A 27,582-nucleotide genomic window follows, 5' to 3' on the forward strand; every position below is an offset into this window, starting at 1 on the left:
GGTATTGTTAAAGGATTTCAAAAGTAAAATACATAAAATACAATTTTCAAATAACCCAACAAACAAATTTTCTTATATCGATCACTTGCAAAAGCGGATAAGTTAATAATTTATGGAATTGTTTCGGCCATAAATGTTTATGCAGGTGCTAATGTTCATGGTATGGGTTGTCTGTCAGAGAAATTTCTTACACCTGCAGCAGAATTTCATGCATTCAACGCGAATAGTTTTTATAGCCCATATACCAATAACTACATAAGATAGAACGTAACGACTAGTTATGGAATATCATGCAAGACTCGACCTCACAAAGTGCACTTACCCTGAATGAAACGGGGATTCTGTATTCACTTTTTCAAAGTTTGATTTCAAGCGTTCCGTAAGGAAAGGGAGGATTGGTTAAAGTGGTTTCAAGAATTTTTTTTTAAACTTCGCGTGTGTTCTCAACTTCAACTATGCCCTGTTGCACACAATTTTGAATCAGTTTCCGCATTGATCGCTTGCCTTTATGTATATATAAGCACTATTTATATATGTACTATTTATGTATGTATTGTTTATATATGTACTTTCGATCCATTCCAAAATATTGCACAAATTAATTGCTGTCAAACATTACGGGCGTAATCCGTGGATGATAATGAGATGAAGCTAAAGTGTAACCCAAAATCTCCACAAAAAGTAATTTTCCTCTGGAAGATTCTAAGAAGGGACACAGATGGACATCCATCTGCTAAGGCAATTAAAAATCTCGATGAGTTTAATCGAAACCATATACATGGCTGACTGCTATACTATCTACTTAGAAAGTCACGCAGTAATGCTAAGCTTTTTACTGTAGCTTCTGTATATTTAAATAGTTTCCGTGAGTATACCCTAAGAGTAACGTGATTGCGGAGGCGATTCTTTCGGCTGTCTGTCTGGGAAACAGAAGGAAATTCAACATCCTCCAGTTGAAAATATATGATTAACTGATTTCCATGCGTGTGTTATGCGATTAGTTTACTATGTGCCTTTCAGTAAAATTCCTTTCAAATCAATTACTTTATATTTTCAACAGTTTGTGGTTGTTTGTCAGTTTCTCTTTCAATCTGTCGGCTCGTTGCATTAAATTTTTTTTAATAATAATTGCCGCGGCTATCCGCCATATATTATTTTTTATATTTTTCCTGCTTGCCATATTATTTCGAATGCGGCTTTAAGAAAATGTCTATAAACAAAACAAGTTCAAGTTGAAATAACAAAAGAAATAAATGCCAAACGTGTATAAACTCTAACAAGCATTTCGTTTTATTTATTTATTTTTTTTTTTTGTTGTTTTTCTCTTGCCGTCATTGTGCATGAAAACACCCACTTTACCTATTATTATAATACAGTTATACGCTCTTATTTTCTGCCATCATTTCTCAAAAAGAAAACAAAAAAAAAAAAACAGAAGAAATTTTTAACTGTTTTACAGTCAATTTTAAAGAGAACATAAAACGATGTCATTCACATGCAAACCGCTGGAAAATAAAGAAAAACAAAAAAAAAAAAAAAAAAGGAAAACGAAAATGCCTGAAAAATTCCCTCTAGAGTCTAAATAGCTTTTCATCTTAAAAAGACCGCCATCAGAATACCGCTAAAAGGTAACACGAGAGTGAGATCAGGTGTACAATGAAACGAATGAAAATGTACAGTAATTGTTCGACTCGACATTTAGTTTATGTGGCGTATGCACTTGCCTGGCTGCTTGCCTGCCTCACTGCTTCGTTGCTTGGCGACTGCCGGTTAACTGACTATTACATTAACAAATACACAGTTATTATGGAATACACAAACAAATGCTTTGGTCTTTCTCCCTGTCTCTATGCTTTTTTTTTTTGTGTATTTTTTTTTTTTTTTCATTTCGTTTCTTACTATTATGTGTTTGTAATTCCACAGGATGTTTAAACTATTAAAAAAAAAAAAAAAATGAAGAAGAAATCTTTAGTTATGACAGCAGCTTTGCCCTTCGTGCTATCGTTATTATTAGCATTAGACAAGAAATGGAAAAATTTTTTTTTATAATCTAACATCCGTTTTCTTGATGCCACATATATATTTAATATATACATGTATCGATTCTTTTATCAAAGGTGTATTCAAATCGATATTACATTCGTAACCTTTTCAGACCATGTGACCGCCACGAATTTATGGATTATTTCACTCTCGACGTGTATTGAAATAACTATAGTTTTTCTTATTGGTTAACCGATGATTTATATTTAACTGAAGAATAGAATTTATGGGGCGCGATTCGCCAAAGAACGATGTAAACCGTTTTTGTAAATGTGGTCTTTAAACTTTCGTTTTCCTTGCAGTTTAAGGAGAATTTAAACGTTTCGGAAACCCGCAGGCAGATGGAAAGATAGATCGATATACGAAAAATTTGCCCCCGTTATGAATATCATGTTGACACGATATGGACTGAAGCGAATAAACTTAAATTGATCTTTGTGTATTTACTTTATCACATCCTTTTTACTCATATTGCCAGCCAGTATGTTGCATGCTTTGCTTTACGAGTTTCAACATAACTCGTAATTAATTTAATTTTCGTATAAAGACTAGGTATCCGGAGGTTCGACTAATGCCGTATTTAATGACTTAACTGTTTATTTTTGCTTTTAACTCTTTGGCCAAATACGAAATAATTGCAGTTAACCACCACAAGCAGGCACATTTATTCTACCAGGTAAGCGAGCTAAGCGATCGACCGTTCAGTCAGTTAAATAGTCAGCTAGTAGCTAACACTATCTACCGCTAAGCTAACAGCTCTTGTGTGAGAGTATGTGTAGATGAACGTTTTTCTCTAACGCTACAAAGACTCGGGTGCTCGGCAAATAAACCGCAGTCCGAACGACTGATATAAAACTTGAAAACTTTCAAATTGTCTTAACGGCTTACTATAACAGAACGCTATTGCAGATGAATTGAACTGAGCCGAACTGAAGATGCCAACGAAGTATGTATGTATGAGTTTTAGCAATTGTTAAGTGTTTTTATTATTCGGTTATTGTTGTTATATTGTTGCTGTTGGAATCTTAAAAGCAACTTTAGTGAATGGATTGCTGTTGGTAGTTAGTTTCTGATTGCTTCTGTAAATTATTGCATACCTGCATTGGTTGTTGCTATAGCTGCTGCTTGTGTAAAAGGTTAAATGTCTTACAAGTTGATGTTGCTGTTATTTCCTTCTCCTTCTCCTTCTACTTTTTTTTTTTTGTTTTGTTTTGTTTTTGGTTTTTACTAAACACTCACGTAATAAAGTATTCTAAAAACTGTGTTTTTTTTTTTTTTTCTCTACTTCAAACAGACAGTTTTTTTATTTAATAGAATAGTTTAGAGAATTTATGATATACTTTAGGGTTTGGAAAACTGTGCAAACCAAAAGCGAAAGGATGATATTTTCAATTTTTATGTATCTTCATTATCATGCAATATTATATAATAATTAATTTCTTCATATTTTTGAAAGAAGCAAAATACAAACCCAACAAATCATATATTATTACCTTCTACCGCTCATTATAGTTTAAGCAGAGATAATCTAATTTGGGCAGAAAGTATAGGAATTTACTGTTATTTAAATGATAGACTTAAGCAAAAAACTGATATAAGTAAAATATACCTTGACATATACATATATATATATATATTGGTATTTATAAATTACCAATTAGGAGAACGTTTCAAGAAGATCTGCCGTTCTGAGCTATTTATTCTAATTGTGATGGTAACGAGACGTTAACGTTTGATTTGCATAACTAATACAGTGTGCTTCGATTTTCGCTTAAAACCAGAGCAGCATTTGTATTTCTGCATATCTCACAGTTAATACCTTTAAAAGCATTACTTTTTCTTCGCGGCTTAAGTTTGGATTATTTTTGATTATTTCGAACGCAGCAGTATTGCTGCTTACTTCTTACTACTTAAGTACTTGCTGCGTATAACAATTACGTGCCGATATACACCTTGTAGGTCGCATATACTCGCTGTCTTTTTTTGTTTCCCCACTTTTTCCAGCCTATAATATGATAGAAAAATGTAGTAAGAGAGAAAGAAAGGGAGAGAGAGAGAGAGAAAGAAAGAAAGGGAGAGAGAGAGAGAAAGAAAGAAAAAGATAGAGGAAGAGATAGATAGATAGAGAGAAAGAGAGAGAGAGAGAGAGAGAGAGAGAGAGAGTGCGAGATAGAGATAGTAGGGGAAAGAAAGAGAGATGCAGAGTGAGACAAGGCGTGAGTAAGACAGGATACAAGAGCAGTGATAGTTGACTAACTAATAAGTCTAAGGTAATCACGGTTTGAAAATATAAACGTAAGCAAAATGGCGTACTTTCTCTTAAAAAAATCCTCTTTTTTTTGTTGGAATTCCGAATTTTAACTGCACTTATAGCTAAAGTCAAGAAAATTTTTGCAAGCAGGAGTGGCTTCAAATCAATGCAATGCAAACTCCATATATCTTTCTCATCAAGCTGGATATTTCGTGTTGAAATACAAGGCCATAAGAATCGTTGAAACTCTGATAAATAACCGAACATGGTTTAAGACGTATATATGCAGTAGACTGATATACAATTATATTGTAAAATGTAAAAAATTTGGAATCTCTTATTGTAGGTTTAAGAAAATCACTTCTATTTTCAATCTTGATAGCCAAGAATGAACATTCATAAGCCATTCACACTTTCCGGCCCACTTTTTTTTCATGATTTTAAAATGTAGCGATAGATAAAGCAATCGTCATCGTTGTAAATTTCCTTGATATATGCTTTATGAGGTCTATAGCGTGTAACCGTAAATATTTTATATGCTTTTCTTCTTCTTTTAGCTCTATATTTAAGAATAGCAGAACCGTTAAGTGCGGCTTTTGGAAAACATTACACGCAAATAAGTTTTTTGTTAATATCAAATATCACATCACATGACTTAGGCTTGACGCGAACTGCACTATTTTCTTCTTTTTTTTTTATTTCTTTTAAGTTAATTCTCATGCATTTCATCACGAAATCCCACTAATTACATGCCGGTTACAGTGTATTGTTTTCTGCTTTAGCAAAAGCATAACAAAAGTGTTAAAATTGAATGTGTGTTATTTAATTATAGCATAACATACACACACTCTTAAGCGATATATATATATATATATATGTAATTTTCTAAGAATTGATTAATCTTATCATGTGAGCATAATGAGTGAAATAACTTTATTTTTCTTTAACAATTTTCTGTAAAAGAAATAAAAAAAGAAAATCACAGGAAAGCAGACACTATTAACCGATATGATGATGATGTTTAGTGAAGGCATATAACAGAAGCGAACATATAATACACTAATGAAATGGTTTTTTATTTTTCTTTTATTTTTTTTTTTTTTTTTTAAAGAAAAGAGGTTAATAATTCATAAGTATGTATATCATATATATTTAATGGTAATATTTGCCACAAATAAGGTGAACGAAAAAGTTGGTGAACGCAAGAGGCATGTGAAGGACGGGAAGGGGAGATTAACTTAACTAAAGCAAGCGTTGTTTGGAAAACAAGGCTTTATATATATACATATATATATATATACTGGTTTTCTCATACAAACATAGCGAGTCAATTATGCATGTTGAAGGCATATCATTAGGTGCATAATAAATGATTGATATACACACAAACACAAACACACACATGCACACAAATACTAGGCATCCTAATAGCGGCTATGGATTCATAAGTTATTATGAATGTGCGCATGTGCTAAATTCATAAACTCAATCAAACACTACTTGGTGTAACGTAAACTCAAAATCTGTATAATACGAATATAATGGTCGAAGAAATATTAAAAAAATAAAACTAAGTATCGCCAGGCAGGCAGGCAGGCAAGCAGGCATACGAATTCCATATACATATATAATCGCACAAAGATATTAGACAGTCAGCCATAATAATAATAATGCCATACCGTCGTCGACGTCGTTGTCGTCATCTTTATAACTGCAGAGTAAGAATATAAAGTGAACGCCAAGAATGCAATAATAAACATAACGGATCATAAATGCAAGGCTACCATTAAGCTGAAGAGAGTTGACTTAGAAAATCTACGACGACGACGATAGAGTAACAGCGCGCACACTCAAAACTTGCCCGGACTCGTATACAATCACAGATACACACGGTCACAATCTAAAACGAAACCAAACCGGTGTTTAAGTGGTAACATCAACAAAACTGATATCCAAGTGTATAGGCTAAGAATTTGTGATATTAAATAAAAGCAAAAAAAAAAAAAATAAATAAAAAAAAAAAATAATAATAATAACAACAACAGAAGAACAATATTCTACTACAACTACTACATAGATAGATGATCTTCTCTAACAAACTCTCTCTGAACAGCTGTAGTGTTCAAAATAGCATTCGCATATTATTGAAATGGTAGTCGTAACGGAAACTTTTGTTTTTTGCTTTTTACTCTTTTTCAGTGTTAAACTCAATCTCGACCAAACCCTGTTGTCGTTATGACTGACTGACCGTATATTGACTCAATTGTAAAGTTTTGGCAAAATTTTCACGTTTTTTTAACCCTTAATTTGATACATTTTCTTGCCTTCTTTTCGTTAGTAAAGCGATCTTGATCTTGTTTAGAGCCGAAGACGATAATGTAAATTAATAATGAAAAATGAAAAAGAAGGAACGGAACGAAGGAAAAAATAAAAACATCAATAACTGTTGCATGCATATAAACATCAATACATCAATACATATGTACGCGATGTACTCGTATTCTCTTCCTGGTATTAAGTTATCAAAGATACTGGTTAAATTACCACAAACGCTTGTGATTAACTATAAAAAAAGAAAAAGAGGCCACCTAATCACAAACACACACACATACACACACACGCACAGATATGCACATACCATTACTAAAGCTTCGCTTGGCCTGTAACTGTTAAGTATTTGATATTATTGGTGGTTGTCAGATAGAGAAGAAACCACACATAACCGAACCAATAGAGTTAGCGGCGAGGTGTTGGGAATAATGTAATTTATTTGCAAGGCAACAAACAAGATTCCTTTCCTTAGCGATATGTGCGACTAAGATCAATTGCTGTTCTGCAATTGCGTGTAATCGCAATTTGCTTATTTGTAATAGTGATTAATAGCTGACTTTAATAACGCTTTACGACCATTTGTACACTCAGTAAAGTGGTAAATGGACATCCGCCCCTTTGATTGGACTCTTTGTATAACTCTTTTTTTTCTCCTTTACCTTATATTGCAAAAAAAAAAAAATTAAAAATATTAATCGATGAATATCGATAAGAAGCCAGTTTTGTTGTCAACACAAAATTTATTTTAAAAACTTTTCTTTTGCATTTTTTAAATAAATAAAAAGCGATTCCGTTAAATTTATTTCGCTCTATTGCGATTTAATACTTCGTGATATCAATAACGAAACTTTATAAGAGAAAACTATGCAAGAAAACTAGAGGATAGGGAACAAAACTTAAATGTTAAGAGATATTTTTATTTAACGCGAATTATTATTTATTATCTTCCTCCCCTTTCAATACATGTGGCTTCGCGAGCTCATTAAATATATATTTCCCTTTCTTAGAAGGGAATTTTAAGGAAATTCTTTGTTTTTTCCTATAAAAATCTTTACTAAAAAGACAGTTAGTTGTAATCTATCGAATATTTTTCTACTTACAAGTTTTCAAAAATTTCTTCACTTTTGTCCCGTTAGAATCACTTCAAGAGGTAACACGTTCCGCTTGCAAACTATCAAAAAAATCGTGGGATTGAAATGAGGAGTAGTGCACTGTTCACAAATTTCATAAAGTGATATAAGTGAGTTTAGGGATCAAAAGGAACCATGTTTTTTAGTTTAGTGAAAAATCAGGTTTTTTTTCAAGTGCAATTTCCTACAAATGTCATAAGCCATAGAGGGATTCTTTCCAGAAAATGTTCGGAGAAAGGCTCGAAATAGTTTCGTTTGCCATTGTAACAAAACAAATATGCCTTTCCAAGGCAGACGGCCAAAAGATGTGTTTTTGAGCAAATTTTTGGCGTCACTTTCATAACTTTATCGACCGCAGTTGCGATGAAAACGCATTCTTTTGCTTAGTCTTTATCATCCCCATTACTAAATTCTTAGACCGTACCTACTCTCTATATCTTTTTCTGTTTCTTTACTTTTTTTTTAATCATCCCCGTATTACATGTATAGAGGGCACCTCCTGATGGTTTATATTGAAAAAGAAGAAAGAACAAATAAGAGTCTTTGAGTAGCTATGTTCGTTCGACTGCAGCACTCCAGACCATATGAAGATTTAATTACATATCACCTTCATTAGAGTGAGATTATTACGCTAATTCCCTCTCTGCTATCTGCTGCCGAAACGTTCCCTGTCGTAAGATAAAAACCGATACTTTGGTATTTCTGGTACACATTTTCTTGCTTGATTTTAAACAGAGTTTAAAATGGTATATCAAACCCGTGATGAGCTTTGTCCCATGCTTTGAAATCCATTACAGATATTTAAAGAACACTTGCAGCAAACATTTGCAAACGTCTTCTGAAATTTTACTCACACTTTCTTCGGCCATTCTGTAAGCTGTAACTGTAGCTTCGGATTAGATTTATCGATATATTTCGTTAGTCTGTGTTTTTCGTACGTAGCGATGCCGGCTGTGCGTCTTCTACACTTTTAACTACATGATCTTTTTTCCGAATATTTTACCTTATAATTAGATTTAATCATAGAGCATATTGAACCTGTACTTCGATCACTTACATACAAAGAAAAAGTTTGAAAAATTTTCCACGATTTTTTTACAAGCTTTAATAAGCTGCATGCGATTATTTTTCAGCTGTTCTTTCGTTTCTTTTGCAAAAAACCTCCCACGATAAGTTCATAAAATTATCTCGCGCGCAATAAAAAATGAGAATTAAAAAGCGAACAGATCATTATGAACTTGAACAATTCAGTTTTTTTACTCACCACAACGAATATACATTTTATTGCAATTTAATCAATAACTACTGCAAGGACGGACATTTTCTATAAAAAAAAATTCCTATCGACCTTAAGAGAAAACGCTGCAACTCTTTTTTTTTGAACAATGCTATGCAATTTGATTAAAACTAAAAAGAAGAAACAGAAGAAGAAGAAGGAGAAGAAGAAGAAAAAACGACGAAAATGACGATGCAGTGAAGATGATGTACAGAAGATCGCTAATACTTTTCGTTTAGTACACTGAGGAGACAAGGAAGCTTCGCCTTCTTATTTTATCTTTCGCACACGTTACAATGCAATACCATCACGAAGATGATGTTTAAAATGTTGCTAGTCAGCGTGTTTCTTGTTTATGGTCACAAGTTGAAGAAAAAGTGTGACATTAATGTCAGGCTTAAAAAACAAGAAAACCTTCAAATTTTGCGCTCACAAAGAACTTCTTAAATAGCGAACTATAAAGTTAGTAGGAAAGAAAAAGACAGATGAACATCCGTAACGAAATATGGCGGTTGCTTTTTTTGTTGGTGGGGGGACCTATATATCATTAATGTATGAAAATTTGTCAGAAATTGTGAGAAGATGTGAAAAATTTGCGATTTGGATGGATAAAGTTTTGCAATGTCGGTGAATAATTCCCGGGACTGGCATAGAATGTATTTTCGTCAAACGGGCACCGATTATGCTGATCGTAGTGGATGTTGAAGAGAGTTAATTACTCCAGAAAGAACCGAAAAAGTTCTGAAAATTATTATTGAAAATAAATCGAAAGATGATGAGTAGCGCATCAAAGTGGGTGTGGCGAATAAACACTTATTCTGTTAGATAAGTTCTTTAAAATCGATAACGCTGTGATCACGCATAGCAGCATTAATTATTCGGTATATTAAAAAAATCTTACTAGCTATCAACGCTAGTACAAATAGATGGGAAACAAAAGACAGATTGAATATTGTAAAACGTGAACAAGGAAATATTGAATAAAATAATGTTTTTTCTGCGGTAATTCCATAGGCAAATCCAAGAAACGTCAACGTGATAGGCCCAACGGCAAAATTACATGAATTCAAGTATGAATTGCTGGCCCATCCCCCGTATTCTGCTGATCTCATCTCTAGCGCCTATTAGTCGTTTGTGAATGTGAAAAGCATGATTCGGTCAAAAGTCTGTGTTCTACACGTTCCTGTAAAACAATCATCAATAGGTTAAAAGGAAGCATAGACCTAACTGATTATGCCACACTTAAGGGAAAGTATTTTGACGGAATTTGTTTACAAAACAAAAGATGTCTTTCTAACTTAATCCGTGGGCATATAGACCCACGGTATTATTATTATTTTTATTTTACAAGCAAAAAACCGTTCTTGTGCCTCCATATAGCATAATTTGCGATTGAACAGCAGTAACGTTTGTATTGTAACGGCAATCAACGGCAAACCCACTTCATTTCAAGGTCCTTTCGCTCATATAACTAATTTTGGGCGGAAAAAATATATGAAGTCGTTTCATCAAACGAGCTAAGATTATCAAACTCCTTTTTAAAATGCTTTGAAAGGAGGAACTTTCACGGTATTACCATGTCAAGGGGATGCGAGATTAATATTTGATTGCATTGACAAGAAATTGTTTAATCTTTTTGATATCATATGTCCTTCCATTCTCTTTTACTATCTCTCTACCCTCTCTATGATTGCATTGACGGGAAATTGTTTAATCTTTTTGTCGTCATATGTCCTTCGGCTCTCTTCTACTATCTCTCTACCCTCTCTATGATTGCATTGACGGGAAATTGTTTAATCTTTCTGATATCATATGTCCTTCCATTCTCTTTTACTATCTCTCTACCCTCTCTATGATTGCATTGACGAGAAATTGTTTAATTTTTTTGATATCATATGTCCTTCCATTCTCATTTACTATCTCTCTACCCTCTCTATGATTGCATTGACAAGAAATTGTTTAATCTTTTTGTCGTCATACGTCCTTCGGCTCTCTTCTACTATCTCTTTACCCTCTCTTGGATTGCATTGACAAGAAATTGTTTAATCTTTTTGATATCATACGTTCTTCCCTTCTATTCTACTATCTCTCTACCCTCTCCACTACTCTCTTTCTATTATCCCTAGGTGGTAAAAGTTTTCGAAATCATGTCACGTTGCCAAATACTATAATTGATGAATTTTAGATCACCTTGAGACATTCCGTATTTATCTTATATTACATAACTTTCAAGGTTTTTTCTGTCTCATTTTAAATGCAAGCGCAAATCAATTTGTTTATTCTCGGAAATGTGAGCATTGAAAAGTGAACCTATGAGTCGTCTTTACATATTCGTTCGTTTGCCCCATCACATAAATTTATGGGACAATAAGCAATAAGCAAGAGATTAAAGAAGAGAGACTTTATTCGGTGTGTTTCACAAGAACTTCATAAATACTATTCATATAGTAATCTTTATGGGGTCTTCTTATACGATTGAATTAAGAAAAAAAAAAAAGAGAAGAATTTTTTTTCCTCTTTTTTTTTTTTTTGCGAAGTAAAGTCCAATTAAAGCTCATTTTTATGTCAATTAATTATATGCCTGAGAACTGAACAAAACACATACACTCACAGAAACAATTATGATGTCTTAATCATAAGACATAACGATTTCTAGGAGACGGGCAAGCAGAAGACAAGAAGTGATGGCCAAGGTAGTTAATTAAGTTATTTGCATTTAAAAATCGTGAACAGCAAAGGGCAACAACAAGATTAGTGCAGAAAACATGCAGCCAGTGAAAGACTGACATCAAAAAAATTAATTTTTAAAGAAAAATCATAAATAATTTTCTTCTTAAAGATAATTTAGTTTATTTTTATGAATGTTCTATGCCGTCTATGCGTAAATATATTCTACAGGTGTTTGTAATTGTGTTAATAAATTTTGCAAAAGAATTATTAACATTTCCAAGTATTTGCTCGTAAGCTGTGAAGAATTCTGCATAATTTTTAAATAATTTAATGAAAAAAAAAAAAAAAATTATATATATATATATATATATTTCTTTTCCATATGATTACTTATAATATAATGTAAGCATAAAATTTCGAATGTTAAATGCATTACACATAGCGGCACTGAATGATACTTTGGCTTCTTGCTGAACTAAACACATTTTTCAGAATGTTTTACTTGACCTGTTTAAAGAGAAACTAAAAGAACAAAAAAAAAAAAAAAAAAAAATTCATGCCTTTTCCTATATACGTACGATTCAATATGTATGTATGTATATATGTATTTACGTATGGATGTAAGTATGAGTATATGTATGGTCTAAAAAGTATTGTGCCTATGGAGAAATAAAATTTAAATTTTTTTTTTTTTATATTTTTTTTATTAAAAGTTTTACTTGAAAGTGCTAACCTTAAGTATATTTACGTAATTTTCGTTAGGCTAGGCTTAATACTTTCCAAGTTATTCATTATTTCTAATAGTGTTAGTTGTTTCTATTTGAAAGCGCTTGTTAAATTTCATATGAAAAATGGTCTGAAAAAACCTTCAAGACATATAACACGCGTTAGCTGCATAAGAATCACGATTTGTTATTTTAAAAAAAAAAAAAAAAAAAAAAAAAGAAGAAAAAGAAGAAAAAAAAAAAAGAAAACAAATGGTAAAAGTAATAACTATATATATAGTCACACAAAGTATGCAAATCTATGCATAGGTAAGTGTGAGGAGTGCAGGTTTTGCAGGCCGCTGTTTTGTTTTGTTTTGTTTTGTTTTTTTTCTTTAAGTACTTGTACACATAAATGCAAAAACATAAATAATCGACTAATTTATGTTTACAATGAAGTATAAACTTACTAGAATATTATGCAAAATGCTTGTGTATATGTGTGTGTGTATGTGTATGTGTATGTGTGTGTGTGTGTGTGTGTGTGTGTGTATGCTAAGTAAAGAATTCAAAATTCATTTGCAACTACCACAACGATTACTCTAACAATTCTTATATGTAGTGTAGTGCTTATTATAATAGTAATAATAATAATAATAATAAATATAAACAATAAAAAAAAAAAAGGTATACAATAAATAAATAACATTTGAATTCAGTTAGTCGAACATACACGACCTCTCAAATGTAGACAATCGGACAGACGTTAAAGCATTATTGATATTGTCGCCAGAACACACAATAACAATTATTCTATTCATGATACTTAAAGTTATTGCTAAAGAAAACAGTTTAACACATACATTAACACATTAACTGCTGCACCTGTGTTAAGCTTAATCAATGCACTACAGAATTGAAGCGAAAAAAGAAAAGCTTTGTTCAATATTTCTATTGTTAGTTGTTTAGTAATATTCAGATATTGTTTTTGTTTTTGGTTTTTTTTTGTGTTTTTTCTTCGCAAAAAAATAAATAATGCCTACTGGCATTAACGTTTGACATTACAATACAAATGTTGCATGAAATATAATAAAAAAATTTTTTTTCATTTTTTTTTCATTTTGTTTTTTTTTTTTTTTTTGCTTTTTTTTGCGGTTTCTTCATCTTCATCTTCTATTTAGTCTCATAAAATGTGTCTTTATTGTTAAAGCAAAAATCAGTTGAACTTTAACCTATTGACGAGTTTAAATGTCGTATATATTACACGTATAATTGAACACGAAATGAAGAAGATATTCATGTTTATCTAACGCTGTGTGAATTCTTTTTATGTTTTTTTTTCTTGTTTTGTTTTGTTTTTTTTTTTTTATTTCTCTCTTCTGGAACCTATAGTTGTACTTTAAAAGACATCAAATTTTTAATCCATTAATGCGAGTGTACAAAAACGAAAAAATTGAGCATTTTCCCATGGCGTGTGTGTGTGTGTGTGTGTGTGTGTGTGCGCGCGCTTCTCATTTCGTACTTTTCGTTTTCTTCTTTGATTTCCTCATAAACGTATAACGCGTCATTAACAAGCAATAATCATTACTAAGGGTAGGTTAGGCTTGTGAAATGCTTGCAAAGCCTTGGTATAGTGAAAGGAATACATATTCTCTCAAAATGGTGTTTAAAGTGCATTCGTAACCCTTCGGCAAACATTTGAATCTAACAAATCGCTGAATAAGTTTATAGGATGATATACAGATGTAGGATGATTGGATGACCCTTGATGCGCCCATACGATTTTTAGATAGTAATAACTTTTTTTTATCGTTTGAGTGACGCCACACACGATATTTTTCAATTGTTTTACGAAGTAACGAAAGTAACGTCACTAACGCCACTGTGAGCTGCTTGTGAACTAGTGGTCGAAATGCTATAGAAGCGTGACACATTTCATTTGAAGCCTGCCACTAGCTAAGAATGATATGGATTCATCAGCGACATTTATATACCATACTACGATCCTATTGAGTTATGTGTTATTTACGGACCGATCAAAATTAAGACAAAAACGAAAACATTTCTCTCTTCTTCTCTATGGCTTCAAAAGAGTATATAGTTCAGTTCAAAGCCTTAAGCTAAATTACCTGTACATACGTTGTCTCTAGAAATTTTGAAAATGAGGTAAATCGTGTGTAACGTAATCAAAGATTATATGTATATTTTTTTAAATCATGTCAAAATATCATTCAATATAAGCCATCCATTAGCGATTGACTTAATGGATCTTTGCTCTTACAAAGAAAAAAAAGAAAAAGGAGACTAGTCATCGGTATTGAAATATTTGACCCAAAATGAATGTAATTTTTTTTTTTTTTTTTTTTTTTGTTATATATGCAATAAGATTTTTATGTATGTGAATTATTTTTATACCATTTTGAAATAATGCGCTTTGTGTTTCATTCAAGTATTTATGACATAAACGTGCAATATATAAGCCAAGTATCGTAAGCTTACAGCTTCCAAAGTAGCCGAAAATCAATAAAAACAAAAACATTAATAGATTGCACTCCCATATAATAGTGTAAGCAACACCTACATTAGCCAGGAAGAGTAAACGTTTGAAATTCTGTGCTTTCCTCTTTTCCGTCATGTTTTTATCAATAAAAAAAGTTGTGATTTTTATGCCCATCATCACTGAAGGATGGGGGCATACTTTTGTACTCTGCTTTGTTGTCATAATGTTTGTAACATACAAAAGGAAGCTTCAGACACCCTATAAAGTATACATACTCTTGATCATCGTGAAATTCTGAATTGATTAAGCCATGTCTGTCCGTCTGTCTGTCTCTGTGGTGTTTGTTGTAGGCACCTCAACTCTCTGCAAAAATAATTGTTAGAAACATTGGAAGTTTTCGCACGGAACGTCCGTTTTTTTTTACCAAAAATTTATGGGTGTTTCGTCGTCACTGAGAAATTATAAAAGTTACAATGCTGTAATTTTGCACATTCACTTTACAAACCTACTACTAGTTTTTATAAACCTCAAGTGAAGATATCTTATCTGCATACAAATTAATTAATTTTGAAGTGAACATGGTAAACGCCGAGACGTGGTGGATTCGTTTTTTCTTAATAATACCAGCGATATGGGTATTAAATTAAAAGAATTTGGAGAGAGTAGAATGCGAAAAGCATAGCGGCGGGTATGTGACATACAGCCCCCGTCGGATAAAGCTTTCTTACCTGGTTTTTTTTATTAAATGACAAAACACTAAGGGTCCAAAAAAGGGATGAAAGAGAAGGGAAAAAGGAAGCAGCTGAAACCTAGTAAATGCGTGGGTGCTGTGGCTTTAATGACTAAACGACCAAGGTAAACTTCACCGCAGTTAAGATATGAAGCCGCGACCACTGCCTAGACAGTTGCGTTATCTGTTATTTGCTCGGCTATTCATCCGGATGATATTAAGTTTGTGCGCATGTATGCAGTACCCAGAAGGACGTGAGATAAAAAAATCTTTTACTTAACCGACCGATTCAGAATGGCTTTCCGAAATTATCTGTCAATTTGGCAGAAACATGGGAAGCTTTTGCACGCATGCTGGTTTTGAAAATGATGTTTCGAGCCCCGCCGAGTATAACTGTCTTACTTGTTTAAGCTTGTTTTTGCGTTTCGGAAAGCAAAGTGCGCTAAACCATACCTTATAAGTAACTATATAATGGCTACATAGACTTATTTTTGCTTTTTTAGTGTATATTGTTTGCTTTCCCTTTGCTGCTTGCTTTCCTGGTTGATATTCTTCGATATACGGTGTCATAGTTTTAACACTTGGACTTGAGTTCACTCTACTTTGAAACTGAAAACTATTAACTTTACTGTGCTTTGATAATCTTCTCTACAATTATGTAATTTGAGCTCCTTAGCCAATCCTTCCAGGCCACTATAGGGCTCGCAAATTTAGTGGACTTTCCTTGGGCGGATTGTGAAGGAGCTTGATGATATACATGAAACGTCTGGCCACTTTCTAGGAAATATTAATTTAAAGCACAACGCATCTTCACACAAACAGGTTGAGCATGCAAACCGCGTGTTCAGCTTTATTAGCAAAGCAAAACTGTATCTCAGCTTAGGCGAATATCTAATAGCATCTAATTAGAAGATCGTTACCAATAAAAGTTGTCAACTTTTGTATTTTAATCTAATAATGAGGAAAATCATTGCTGAGATCATATATATATATATATATGTGAAATTTATATGATAATAATGCGCCTCTCTCTAGGTAGTAGTTTCACCTCATTAAGGTGAAAAAATCGCATGAAACTCAAATAATATTCAAAAGGAATGACAAGATAATTTAGAAAAGTGATTGTCACTATTTTTGTTTTTTTTGTTTTTTTATCTTTTGATTGTGAATTGCTTTAAGGAAAATATTCGACAACCGAAACTAAACAGAACCGACAACTTTTCAATAGACAATGAAAGAGGAATTAAATGAAGTTTACATACAACTTGTGCGAAGCGTATGCGGGAAGAAAGAGTTGCTCATGAGGTGCACATGAAAAACTCTGACACTTTTAAATAAATATGTTGATTCGCATAATCATAGTTATGTATATGGATGGTGGTATAAATTGTAAGCCTATGTTCACGTTTCGTTTGCTTACACATTTTATATATATATATATATATATATATATATATTTATAAGCACATATGCATACACATGTCTGAAAGTTTATTAGTCGGAGTGCTGACACACTCTACTGACACATGATGTCACTTAGGATAGCAAAAAGACGTTACAAACGTTCACCTAATGACCTGTATTTTTAACCAACAAACAGGTAATTTATGGCTAACGACATGCAATAATAGACAAACGACATTAAAGACGAAGACGAAGGCGTATAAGAAGCAGAAAATTTTAGAAATGTTTTGCAAAGAATTTGAGAAAAATAGCGTTAAAGGCTGGCTGCACTAACTGACTGCCTCACTGGTTCGCTGACTGGTTGGCTGACTGCTTGCCTGCCTGACTGCCTGACTGCCTGCCTGCCTGGCTGTTAAGGAAAGCTTCTATTACATTTGTTGTATTGGTACATATTGAACATTTGTTGTATGTACTTTTGAAAAACAAAAAAAAAAAAAAAAATGACAAGTGATGATATGCATAAAATTTTGAATTTTCTTTGTATGGTTGAAAAATAATCAATAGTTAAGCAACGGAGCATGGCATAAAGGATAGGTGTTGCTTATTGATATGATATAATGCATATGCGAAATGAATGAATGAATGAATGAATGACCCAATGGTTTTACTAGTTTTGGCAGGTAATTATAATGTTTAATTTCTGGTAAAACCTTAAAATTTCCATTTATTTTGCAGAAATGGACAACAACAACAACAATAACAAAAATACAATTTCATATTAGTGTAAAAAGTTAAATAAATTTTTGCACGTGTCCACATATATTGATGCTGGACAGTTATATGTGGAAAAAGATTTCATAAATTTATTTAAAAAAAGAAAAAAAAAAAAAAAAAAACTACGTAAGCGAGATTTATGTTTCCTTTAAGAAGAATCATAGATACCCAACACCTAAGCAGAATATATGAAAATTTATGACTTTGTGTATTTTTTTTTTTTTTTTTTTTTTTGATGTTGTTCAGGCTTTATTTTAATGAAGAAATGTCGTTAATGCCGAATTTTATTGGTGAAATAAATTATTATTGGGCCCAAACTTCGGCAAACGGACGTAATTCGGGAATCATACTGTGACCGTCACATATCTCGTACTAGGATTAAGAATTTGAAAAATTTCAAAAATTTCCTAATTAATCGTTGAAATGAAAATTACAAAAAAAAGCTTAAGAAGACTTGAAAAAAGGCTTAATAGTATCATTAGCATGCGTATTTACATGGAATATTTTAATGGCCCCGATAAGAGGGCAGATAAGTACAAAACCAAGCTGATCAAATCTGGAATGAGGAGTAAAGTGAACATGGCGCCCTTTATCTCGCATTGATCATTCGATCTATACAAATTTGCAAAATCTTTCAATTATCATTCTCGGTGTTACGAGCGGACTGATGCACTTAACGAATCTTCATGCATTTGTTTGCACTTAATAAACAGAAAAATGAAAAAAAAAAAAAAAAACAAAACAAAACCCAAATCACACCTTCCTCGAAATTTAGCAGCAATTTTATCACCTTTGCCAAGAATAGCAATAACATATAACCGCAAACAACTGAGACTGAGGCTCAAATAACCAACAAGTCACCGTCAGATTGGCTGTTCGTGTGTCTTTTGAGAAAAACACCGGTAAACACAGGTTATAATAAGCCTGGCAGCATAAAACTTTCCCATTGATATTTTTTTGCTGATTAGAGAAGAAAAAAAAAAAAAAAAGAAGCAAAAACAACAAAAACAAAAAAAAAAAAGCAACGAAAACCAAAGTGTGGAAGTAATTTCAGGTTTCATATCCCCTCGACTATGGCTTCCATTATTCTGCATTAAGGTTGGCCACAATGTAACCACGAAAAGGAATTACATATAGAGTTTTTTTTTTTCATATTTTTATATTTTTATATTTTTATTCTTTTCTGCTAGTGTCAGAAAATTATGAGAAATTTGCTGATAGTAGATGATATTAAGTGCTGGAGATCAACATTATATGTTAAAGAAAAAAAAAAAAAAAAAAAGACCATATTTTTCTTGACACATGAATGAATGAAATAACGTTGAACAGCAACAGCAACAGCAACCGTAATCGAATGCAATGATTTAAAAGTTGTTAACTATTCGGGAAGAGTAGCTACATGTAAAAGTTTTCTTAATAACCATTAAAAATTCTCTAAGCTATTAAGATTTTCTTCTCTTACGTGGATAAAATTCTTTTAGATTGATCTTAATGAGAATTGGGTAATTGCAATGAAGAGGGCACTCTCTTAACTCTCTTATACGGGGGTGGGGGGACATCCGCTAGAGATACTAAAAAGAGATACTCTTGACTGTCTTAAAATTCTGAATTAGTTTAAACAAGTTCACCCGTGTCTTGCGAGGACGGCGGTACGGATAGTCCGCCCGAAATTGTTATCGTTAAAAAAGCTCCTGTTCACCTCACATCTTCTTGATGTGAGGTGAAGTTTTGACAACTTGGCGGAAACTGTACCTGAAATCATGCTGTCACTATTGAACCAGAGAAAAAAAATGACGTTCACCTTAGGTCTAATCGTCTTACACTTATTACTTGCCTATTGATAGCATTCTTCTTACCTTAAAAATTTATCTCTTTGCTCCGCGGAAATTATAAATTAGAAACAGTACCAAGTATTTATGTCGTGTATTGCATATCGTGCCAAATTGCATCATAGATATATCAAATCATATTTGCAGACAATTTTCTAGCACATAAATAACATTAACTTTCTACTGTCTTGTCCTTATTGGGGGCATAACAGATGTTTTAGTCAGATTGTCATACTGGTGGGATAGTCGGAGGTCAAGCTTAACGTTATAAGCTATAAACATCCCACTTTCAATATCTAGTTAAGGACAAGGCAAAAAATTGTCGAAGCTTTATAGTTGAACGTGAAGAGAGTAACAAAGAAAAATGTGAAATCATCTTAGTTCCACTTAAAGCTAATTCTTGAGGTCATAATTGTGATTTCAATGAATGGACAGACGGACGAACAGGTGCTTATGTTGATCAAGTACATTTTGTAAACGTTGAAATGGCGTCAGTAGTTTTTGGATTGGGTGATTGCCCAAACCCGCTCGTGTTAAACAGAATCTTATCTTAAATAAAGAAGGCGAACAGCTTTACCCCTCGAAGGTTTTATCAATTGTAAATAAATACCGCATGTCGAGAGAATATGTTGGAGAGATGTAATGTAAGCTATAACCAAAGATAAAACTTAGTTTGCTTTGCAAAGCAAAGCGCGATGATAGTGATAACTAATTAATTCAATGCTTCAGGTATGATTTCTAATCAGGAACCTAACAAAAGACAATCATTTCTCTTTTAAATTCTACCCAAACGAAACAAGAAAGAAAATTATTATATTATATTCGTCACTGTAAAAGGGAGGTATAGTCATTTGGCTTTTTCCCTTAATATATGTAACACCCAAAAAGGGAGATTCATAGGCAGACGTAAAGTATGTATACTCCTGAAATTCTCAGTTGATTTACCCATGTCTGTCCGTCTGTGTGGTGTGTATTATTGGCACTCCCCTGGTCGCAAAAATGAAGATATCGACTTTAAATTTAGTAGAAACATAGGAAGCGGGTTGGTATTGAATATCAGTCAGAATATCGGTCGGAACAAAAGCGCCTAGTGTAGCGTAAAGTGAATACAACTCCGTTTTTTTTGGATTTTTGCTTATTACTCGGAGCTAGAAGGCTGAAATTTTCCAAATTTACTTCATGGAGCACTCTTCCCCTTACGTGCAAAAATGGAAAGTATACCTCATGTCGACACAAGTGATTAAATTTTGTTTTTTTTTTACTTTTTTGAAGTTCTATGCTTGTTTATCATAAGGCAAACAAGACCGAGTGTTTAAAACTATTTTGTACATCCCTTCAATGAAGATGGATCATCTGCCTAAGAATGGGTTAATTCTAAAATGAATACGATATGATGATATGGGTATCAAGTAAAAGAGCTCGGGGAGCAGAATGCGAAAAATATAGTGGTGGGTGGGTATGAGGGGGGACTCGGTCTCCGCTAAAAATAACTTTCTTACGTGCTATTTATGTATTTTTATTTTCAAAATCATTCTAGAAAAGCTATTCGAAAATGATATATGAATTACAAAATCAATTTAAACATTTTCATTAAAAATCAATTGCACGAAATAATTTATATCGTACAAGCGGTTGTGAAACTGAAAGAAAAACAATACTTCAAACGTTGATAATAGAAAAAATAGAAAAATTAATATTTATTGCATTTTTGAAGTTTTTTTCTGTTTTTCTGTTTTTTTTTTTTTTTTTTTTTTTTTGTTTTTTTTTTATATAAATTCTAAAAAGTGTTTATATAGCCCCGTCCTTAGATTAATTCACATAATAAGGCGATTATGGTGCAGTGCAAACATGCAATCAAACAATATTTTGAAACCTTTTGTTTTAATGCCAGTTTTGATAGAGGCAATCGATCAATCAAATAGACAATGCATGCAAAATACAGTAAACGGTTGAACTCGTACTGATGTTGATGGTGGTCTGTCTGTAACGCCTTTACAGTAACGATTACGAAACCTGTTCTGGAAAAATTTAAACACAGAACACAGTTATGCATAATTTATAAATTATTTCTATTTAAAATCTAGTTTTGTTATATTGTTACGTTGCTACCAAAAAAAAAAAAAAAAAAAAAAAAAAAACGCGCATTGAAATTATATTCACTTTGAAACGAATATTGGTTACCCACCAACAACCAAAGTAAACGTATAATGAGGGAAAATTTTCGATATTTTGTTAATCAAGATAAATGTGATAAACCGATTCGGCAAAGTTTTGATCAGACCCTATTAAAGCTTGGAAATTATTAATCGAAATATTTCGATATCTTTTTCTTTGTATATCTCTTTACAGTCTCCAAACATTTGCTGGCGTTATTCATCTGCGGCTCAAGTCGAATGCGAAACACTATCTAGCCAATAACATTGTGTATGTCGCGTTTTAGTTTTTTTTTTTTTTTTTGTTTTTTTACGATTCCTGGCAATCTAACATTACACGCGCATAAGGATAGGCGAACTGACAAACAACGGATTTAAACTAACTCTATATCTTAAGCTATTTGAGTGCAAAAATAAATTAATTCCTCTATACGTATATTTTAGAGCGTTTGCAGCAGCATAGGAGAACTTTAATACACCTATATATATATAGCCTTTGGTTGTGGATATTAAAAAAAAAAAAAAAAAAAAAAATAAAACCAAAAAAGAAATAATCATAATAAAAATTACACATAACTCTCATGTGTGTTAAATTTGTTGTTGTTTGTTCCTTCATTATATAAATCCAAGCAACATAAGCTTATGCATTGTTTTTCACATTTGCTATATAATGCCAATATAACACTTTAGCAAATCATTATCAAATCGCCCAAACGACTTTTTTGCGTTGTTGCTTTTGTCTAAAGCAAAAATGAAAAATAAAAAGAAAAACAAAACAAATTTGCATAATATTTTCATAATTTTTTTGTTTGTTACTTTTTACTCAATTTTTTATTATCTAAAAACCATAAATAACCAAAAATGCATTTTCTCAAATCCCTGCCCCGTTTTTAGTACCTACGCCTGTGTTGGCAATTAGAGATTGAGGAAAACAACATAAATTTTTATGTAGATTTTTTTGTCTCTTTTTTTTTTCGTTTCTTTTTTTCTTTTTTTTTGTTTCTTTAACTGCTCCAACACAACTAACTGACAACTTAGGCTGTTTTGCATTTTTTTTTTTTTTTTTTCTTTAACTTACTTACCCGACTTACGAAAGCCATCAGGTTTTTCTTATTAACAGCTGTATTTCGTATTTAAATGAGTTTCAATCAATATTTGTCTCGTAAGAAGGTATTGAAACGTTAAATAAAGTTTGAAAAAGCAATTCATTTACGTAAAAAAAAAAAAGAAAAAACAAAGTAATTTTTAATATTTTTTTAATATTTTTAATTTATTTTCAATTATTTAATAATTTAAAGTTAAACGATACCCGGTAACATATAATTTTAGTTAGTAAAATTTGGATCAGATATCTGATGAAGTTATCTATCATTTATCAATCAATAGAGTCGTTTCATGAAAAGCTACAGCGTGCAGCTGTAGCTGTAGTAATACAAAGTTTTTTTTGTAATAATTTTGTCATTTAGGCGAGTACATCCTTGAAATAAATAAGAACAGTGTAGGCGATTTACATATCGTACACCGCCTGTAGTCATGCATGAAAATAAACGGTTATGTGGTAAGCGGTCGAAAAAGCTGTCCGATACGAACCGTATGAAATAGCATTCGTTCACTGATCCAAATACGTCAGTGCATCAAACTTCATCAAGAAATCTCGAAAATTGCCGCCAATAGGAATAACAAAAGAATACAAAATGGACCGAGGGATAGACAGATTTAAATCGATTTAGAAAGTGACTTTGAATCGATCGATATAATAAAAGGTGGACTTATCTTAAGCACTTTTGCGTGTAGCATAAATCCGCACAAACTTAAAATACCCTTGCATTACAAGTGACTTGGAGTACAATGATATTAAATACCTTTGCTAAAGAAACTGTCTAACTTATAAAAGACAGATGTTAGTGTTTTTTCCTTGCAAGCATTCTCAAAACTAGGGCTCAGTTGACAATTATTTTGCATTCGATATCGAGCAAAATTCATAAGCTATCGAGAGTTATCAACGTCTTGCTCGTTAATAGTCGCGGGATCCATGAACACAAAATTTAAAACTAAGTTCGAGTGATCCGACACTTGGTCTCTTTATTGTGAAATTAGTGTTTTTTATTTTATCGTATAATTATGGTTAAGAAATGTCTATTAAGTAAGGAGGTTAATAAATCCCAACTCTCGCTGGGAGCGTAGTAATGTTTTAAATCAGATTTTCAATATGTTATGATCTAGGCATGAGTTTACCTGTTAAACAGCGTCTTTCTTTAGAATTTTTAATAAACCGTTAGGTAGTGGTATTGTCGAAGGTTTTTCATTTTTCATTTTTTGAAAATATATTCGAAATTTCAGAAAGCTTTCCTAGTGAACGATATTACATAATACATTTTCTAAATTTTAGTATTTATTTTATCGAATTAAATACCATCTCGGCAAATTTTCGCTATAATCATTGCATTAAAATGGAACTTTAGCTATAATTTCCTTTTTATTTTTTTAAGGTTTTCAAATGGCAGACACGTTTCGCTCTTGGTGCAGATAGGCGACGACAATTCCAAGTTAATGTAAGTAACTCAATATATTTTTGTATTCTTTTTAGAAAACCAAATCATTTATCTAGCAAACAATTGTAAAATAGCTGTTGTACCCTACACCATTTGTGGTATATTAAGTAAGTGGGGATGTATGTAACACGCAGAAAGACCTACGCAGAGAAACCTACTTTTTATTATACCGATCGATTCAGAATCATAGTCTGAATTGAACTAAGTCTGTCTGTCCGTTTGTCCATGTAAATTTGTATTCAAGCTGTAGATCGCCATTTGCAGAAATTTTGCTGAAACTTGGTACAGTGATATATTTTGAGCCAAGTCCGAATGCTATCGCAAACGGTTTGGGTCGCTCCACTTTTTCGACAAATCTCTATATAACGCCCTATTCTGAAAAGTCGTATATATGGGAAAAAATTTCAATTTTCAAAATTTCTCCGCAAAAGCGGCTAAGTATTTCGGCATTCTAAATTGGTATGAATACTTTGGTCCGGCTGGGGCAATTTTCGAACCTTTTCTCATATAACGAAAACTAAACTTCATACGGCGAAAAGGTATAATTTTCAATTAGAGCAGAGAAGTCTAAGCGTTAATATGTGGTGATGAAAATTTACGCATAATAGTAATTTAGCACAAAAATGAACTCTACAAAATTTGCACCTATTTTTGGATCCTGCTCTATGTAAGGATAAAACTTGTACTATATTAGGTTGCGGTTTGCGCCATCTTCCCTCTTTATAAAGAAACAAGATATAATTTTTGTATTCTTTAATAAAAATGAGAATTGTGTTTGTTAGACAATGTGGTGTAGGGTATTTAATGATCGGCCTTGGTCGACTATAATGTGCTTACTTGTTTCTAAAAAGACACCTAAGTCTTTTAGAGAGTCTTTAAAAGCTTTTGATCGCTAATTGCAACCAGAAGCGCTGTTAGTTTTTTAAACCTATTCAGCGTAGTGTTGTTTAAAAATCTGAAGCTTTTTATCTGCAAACAGAAATGTTCAAAAAATAATTATTTAAACCAAGAAATTTAAAACTTTAAGGAAGTTGGAGATTTTAAGCTAAAAGATTTGAATATAGTTAAAAAAAAGAAACGTTCAGGTTACTAATAATTTTGTTATTAAAATATCTTACTTCCAAATGGATATGACTATGAATTTCTGATCTGATTAGTTGAACATAGAGCTTTAAAATGTAGATCGAGTCAAATAGCTGGAAGGAAATGGAAATATTGCTGAGTGAGAAATTTTCTTTTATATTAACCTTGTTTTAAAATCGATTTTATATATCTTTTGGTAACAAAGACGATTACTACTACATTGTAAAAACTGTGAAACAGTTAATTGAATGAGTAGACTTGACACACTAAAAAAGGTTAACTAGGATAACTTAAACCGGAACATTGCTGAGTTGAATGCAAATCTACAGCTTTACTCGGTTGTATATGTTGATTGCAGGATCGTGATTCGGAAGGATTAGTAACTTTTATTGGGGATAATATTACGCTGTAGACGTCATGCAATTTCACAGAAGTTTGATTCGTCGCTTTCTTGCGGCGTACGTAAAACTTCTGCATTTTCTCTGAAAGATACATCTTAATAGCTACCATTATACTATAGGCGATAACCGATTTCACTACGGGGGAAAAGCTGTATTTTTCTTCAACTGTTCGTCTTCTATGTCTTTGCTTAAATCTTTCTTCCAGGAGGGGGCAGTTCGTACACATTTTTCCCTTAAGAAATTGAAGAAATGAACAAACAATTAAAACATTCCTTAGAAAAGTGATCTAAACGAAAGCCTAACGAACGACCAGAAATAGTAAATGTATGTATATGTGTATGTATGTATAAAAAGTTAATATAGTCGATGTGAATCTACACGTGCAGGAAGTGAATGCTTACAACTTTTCGTATTCTCTTAGTTATGAGTCATCGTTAACATAATCTCTTATCTCTCTACATACACACTCAAAAATCAAAGGTTGAATTAATCCTTAAAAATATTGCAAACAGAAAAAAAAAGCAAAAAACAAAAAATACATAATACATTGACATGAGCATACTGATTATTAATCAAACAAGTTAAACGCACATACACAGACAGACACTCAATTAATCACACAATGTATTATTGTCAAGACAATTTATATAAAAAAAATTTAAAATAGATTCAAAAGGCATAACAACAAATGTAAAAAAAAAAAAACAACCAAAATGCAATTGACTACCGGTGGCTGACTGACCTTAATCCTTGATAATCTATGTATTGCTATCTGCTTTGGTAACAATTGTCGCAGCATAATTTTTTGAAAATTGAAAGAAAAATAAACAAGAATTAAGCATAACAATGTGTATAAATAAGTATAAACAAGCCCCTATGTAACCTTCAAAATTAAATCACTGTTACCAATATTCTGACTCTCCAATATTCACACATATCATATGTCAAAGAGATACACATACCCATACGCATATCGAACATTTCGGCATTACTTTAAATTCGAAATGACAATTTTTTCTTTTCTAAATAGACTTAATGGGTTTTCAATATCACCTCAAATGCAACAACAACAATAATTGCGACAATATGAGAACAAATAAGAAAAAAAAACAAAAACGTTTCATTTACATAATTTTCTTGCAGTTCATTTAGTAGGCAGCACATGATGTTATTGCTATTTTCGTTTATTTGTTTCTTCGTTTCTTCGTTTGTTTGTACGCAACTCCTACACTATATTTAGCAAACAGTGTTTTGTTTTCTTAGTTATTAGTTATATGTTTCTATGTTATATATATATATATATATATATATATATATACTGGCAAATGATATCAATGGCAAAATGGCAAACAAAAAAAAAAGGTAATAAACTTTTTTCTTTTTTTTTTCTTTTCTTTGCTTTTCTTTGCTTTTTATGCTTTTATAACAAATATTGTTATAATGTCAAACCATGCCAACAAATTACAGCAATCATTTTGTTTATGGTTTTCATTATTTGATTGGTTAGCCAGTTGCTTAGTCGGGTATACGTATCAAGTTAAAGTTAAAGTTAAAATAAAAATAAAATACAAGTACAAAAAACAAAAAGCGAAAGGTGTGACTGACATATAGTAGTAGTTTGGCATAAACAATAAAATCGTTTGAAAGTGTTAGACTACTTGATATCTATATCGTAAGTTTATTGTTGCTTTTGTTGTTTTTGTTGTTTTTGTGTTGCAGTTATTCATTCACCATTAGCGTAGAGTAAGTAA

At 32.1% G+C, this 27,582-nt stretch overlaps 1 protein-coding gene and 1 long non-coding RNA gene across 4 annotated transcripts in view; one reads left to right on the forward strand and one right to left on the reverse strand.

The window, feature by feature from the left end:
- Positions 1-24,392, forward strand: part of LOC119642044 — a 164,654-nt gene extending 140,262 nt beyond the window's left edge. Inside the window, exon 3 of the long non-coding RNA XR_005247925.1 lies at positions 24,285-24,392. This is a non-coding gene — a long non-coding RNA (uncharacterized LOC119642044). The remainder of the gene's footprint in view (positions 1-24,284) is intronic.
- LOC119642038 (cadherin-99C) overlaps positions 1-27,582 on the reverse strand; it is a 164,799-nt gene that overhangs the window by 84,911 nt on the left and 52,306 nt on the right. The window contains exons 1-3 of one of the 3 annotated variants that reach the window (XM_038040999.1): positions 22,385-22,559; positions 8,595-8,604; positions 1,861-1,868 (exon numbers count right to left, since the gene is read on the reverse strand). The exons of 1 other annotated variant lie outside the window; for it this stretch is intronic. Coding sequence is in view for 1 of the 2 variants with exons in the window: in XM_038040997.1 (XP_037896925.1) it covers positions 5,974-6,064 (91 nt within the window). In the remaining variant the exon portion in view is untranslated. Of the gene's footprint in view, positions 1-1,860; positions 1,869-5,973; positions 6,242-8,594; positions 8,605-22,384; positions 22,560-27,582 lie in introns of those variants that run through there. One more of the 3 variants, XM_038040997.1, reaches the window with a different exon arrangement.

The sequence above is a fragment of the Glossina fuscipes genome, unplaced genomic scaffold (assembly GCF_014805625.2).
Source record: "Glossina fuscipes isolate IAEA_lab_2018 unplaced genomic scaffold, Yale_Gfus_2 204, whole genome shotgun sequence".
NCBI lineage: Eukaryota > Metazoa > Arthropoda > Insecta > Diptera > Glossinidae > Glossina > Glossina fuscipes.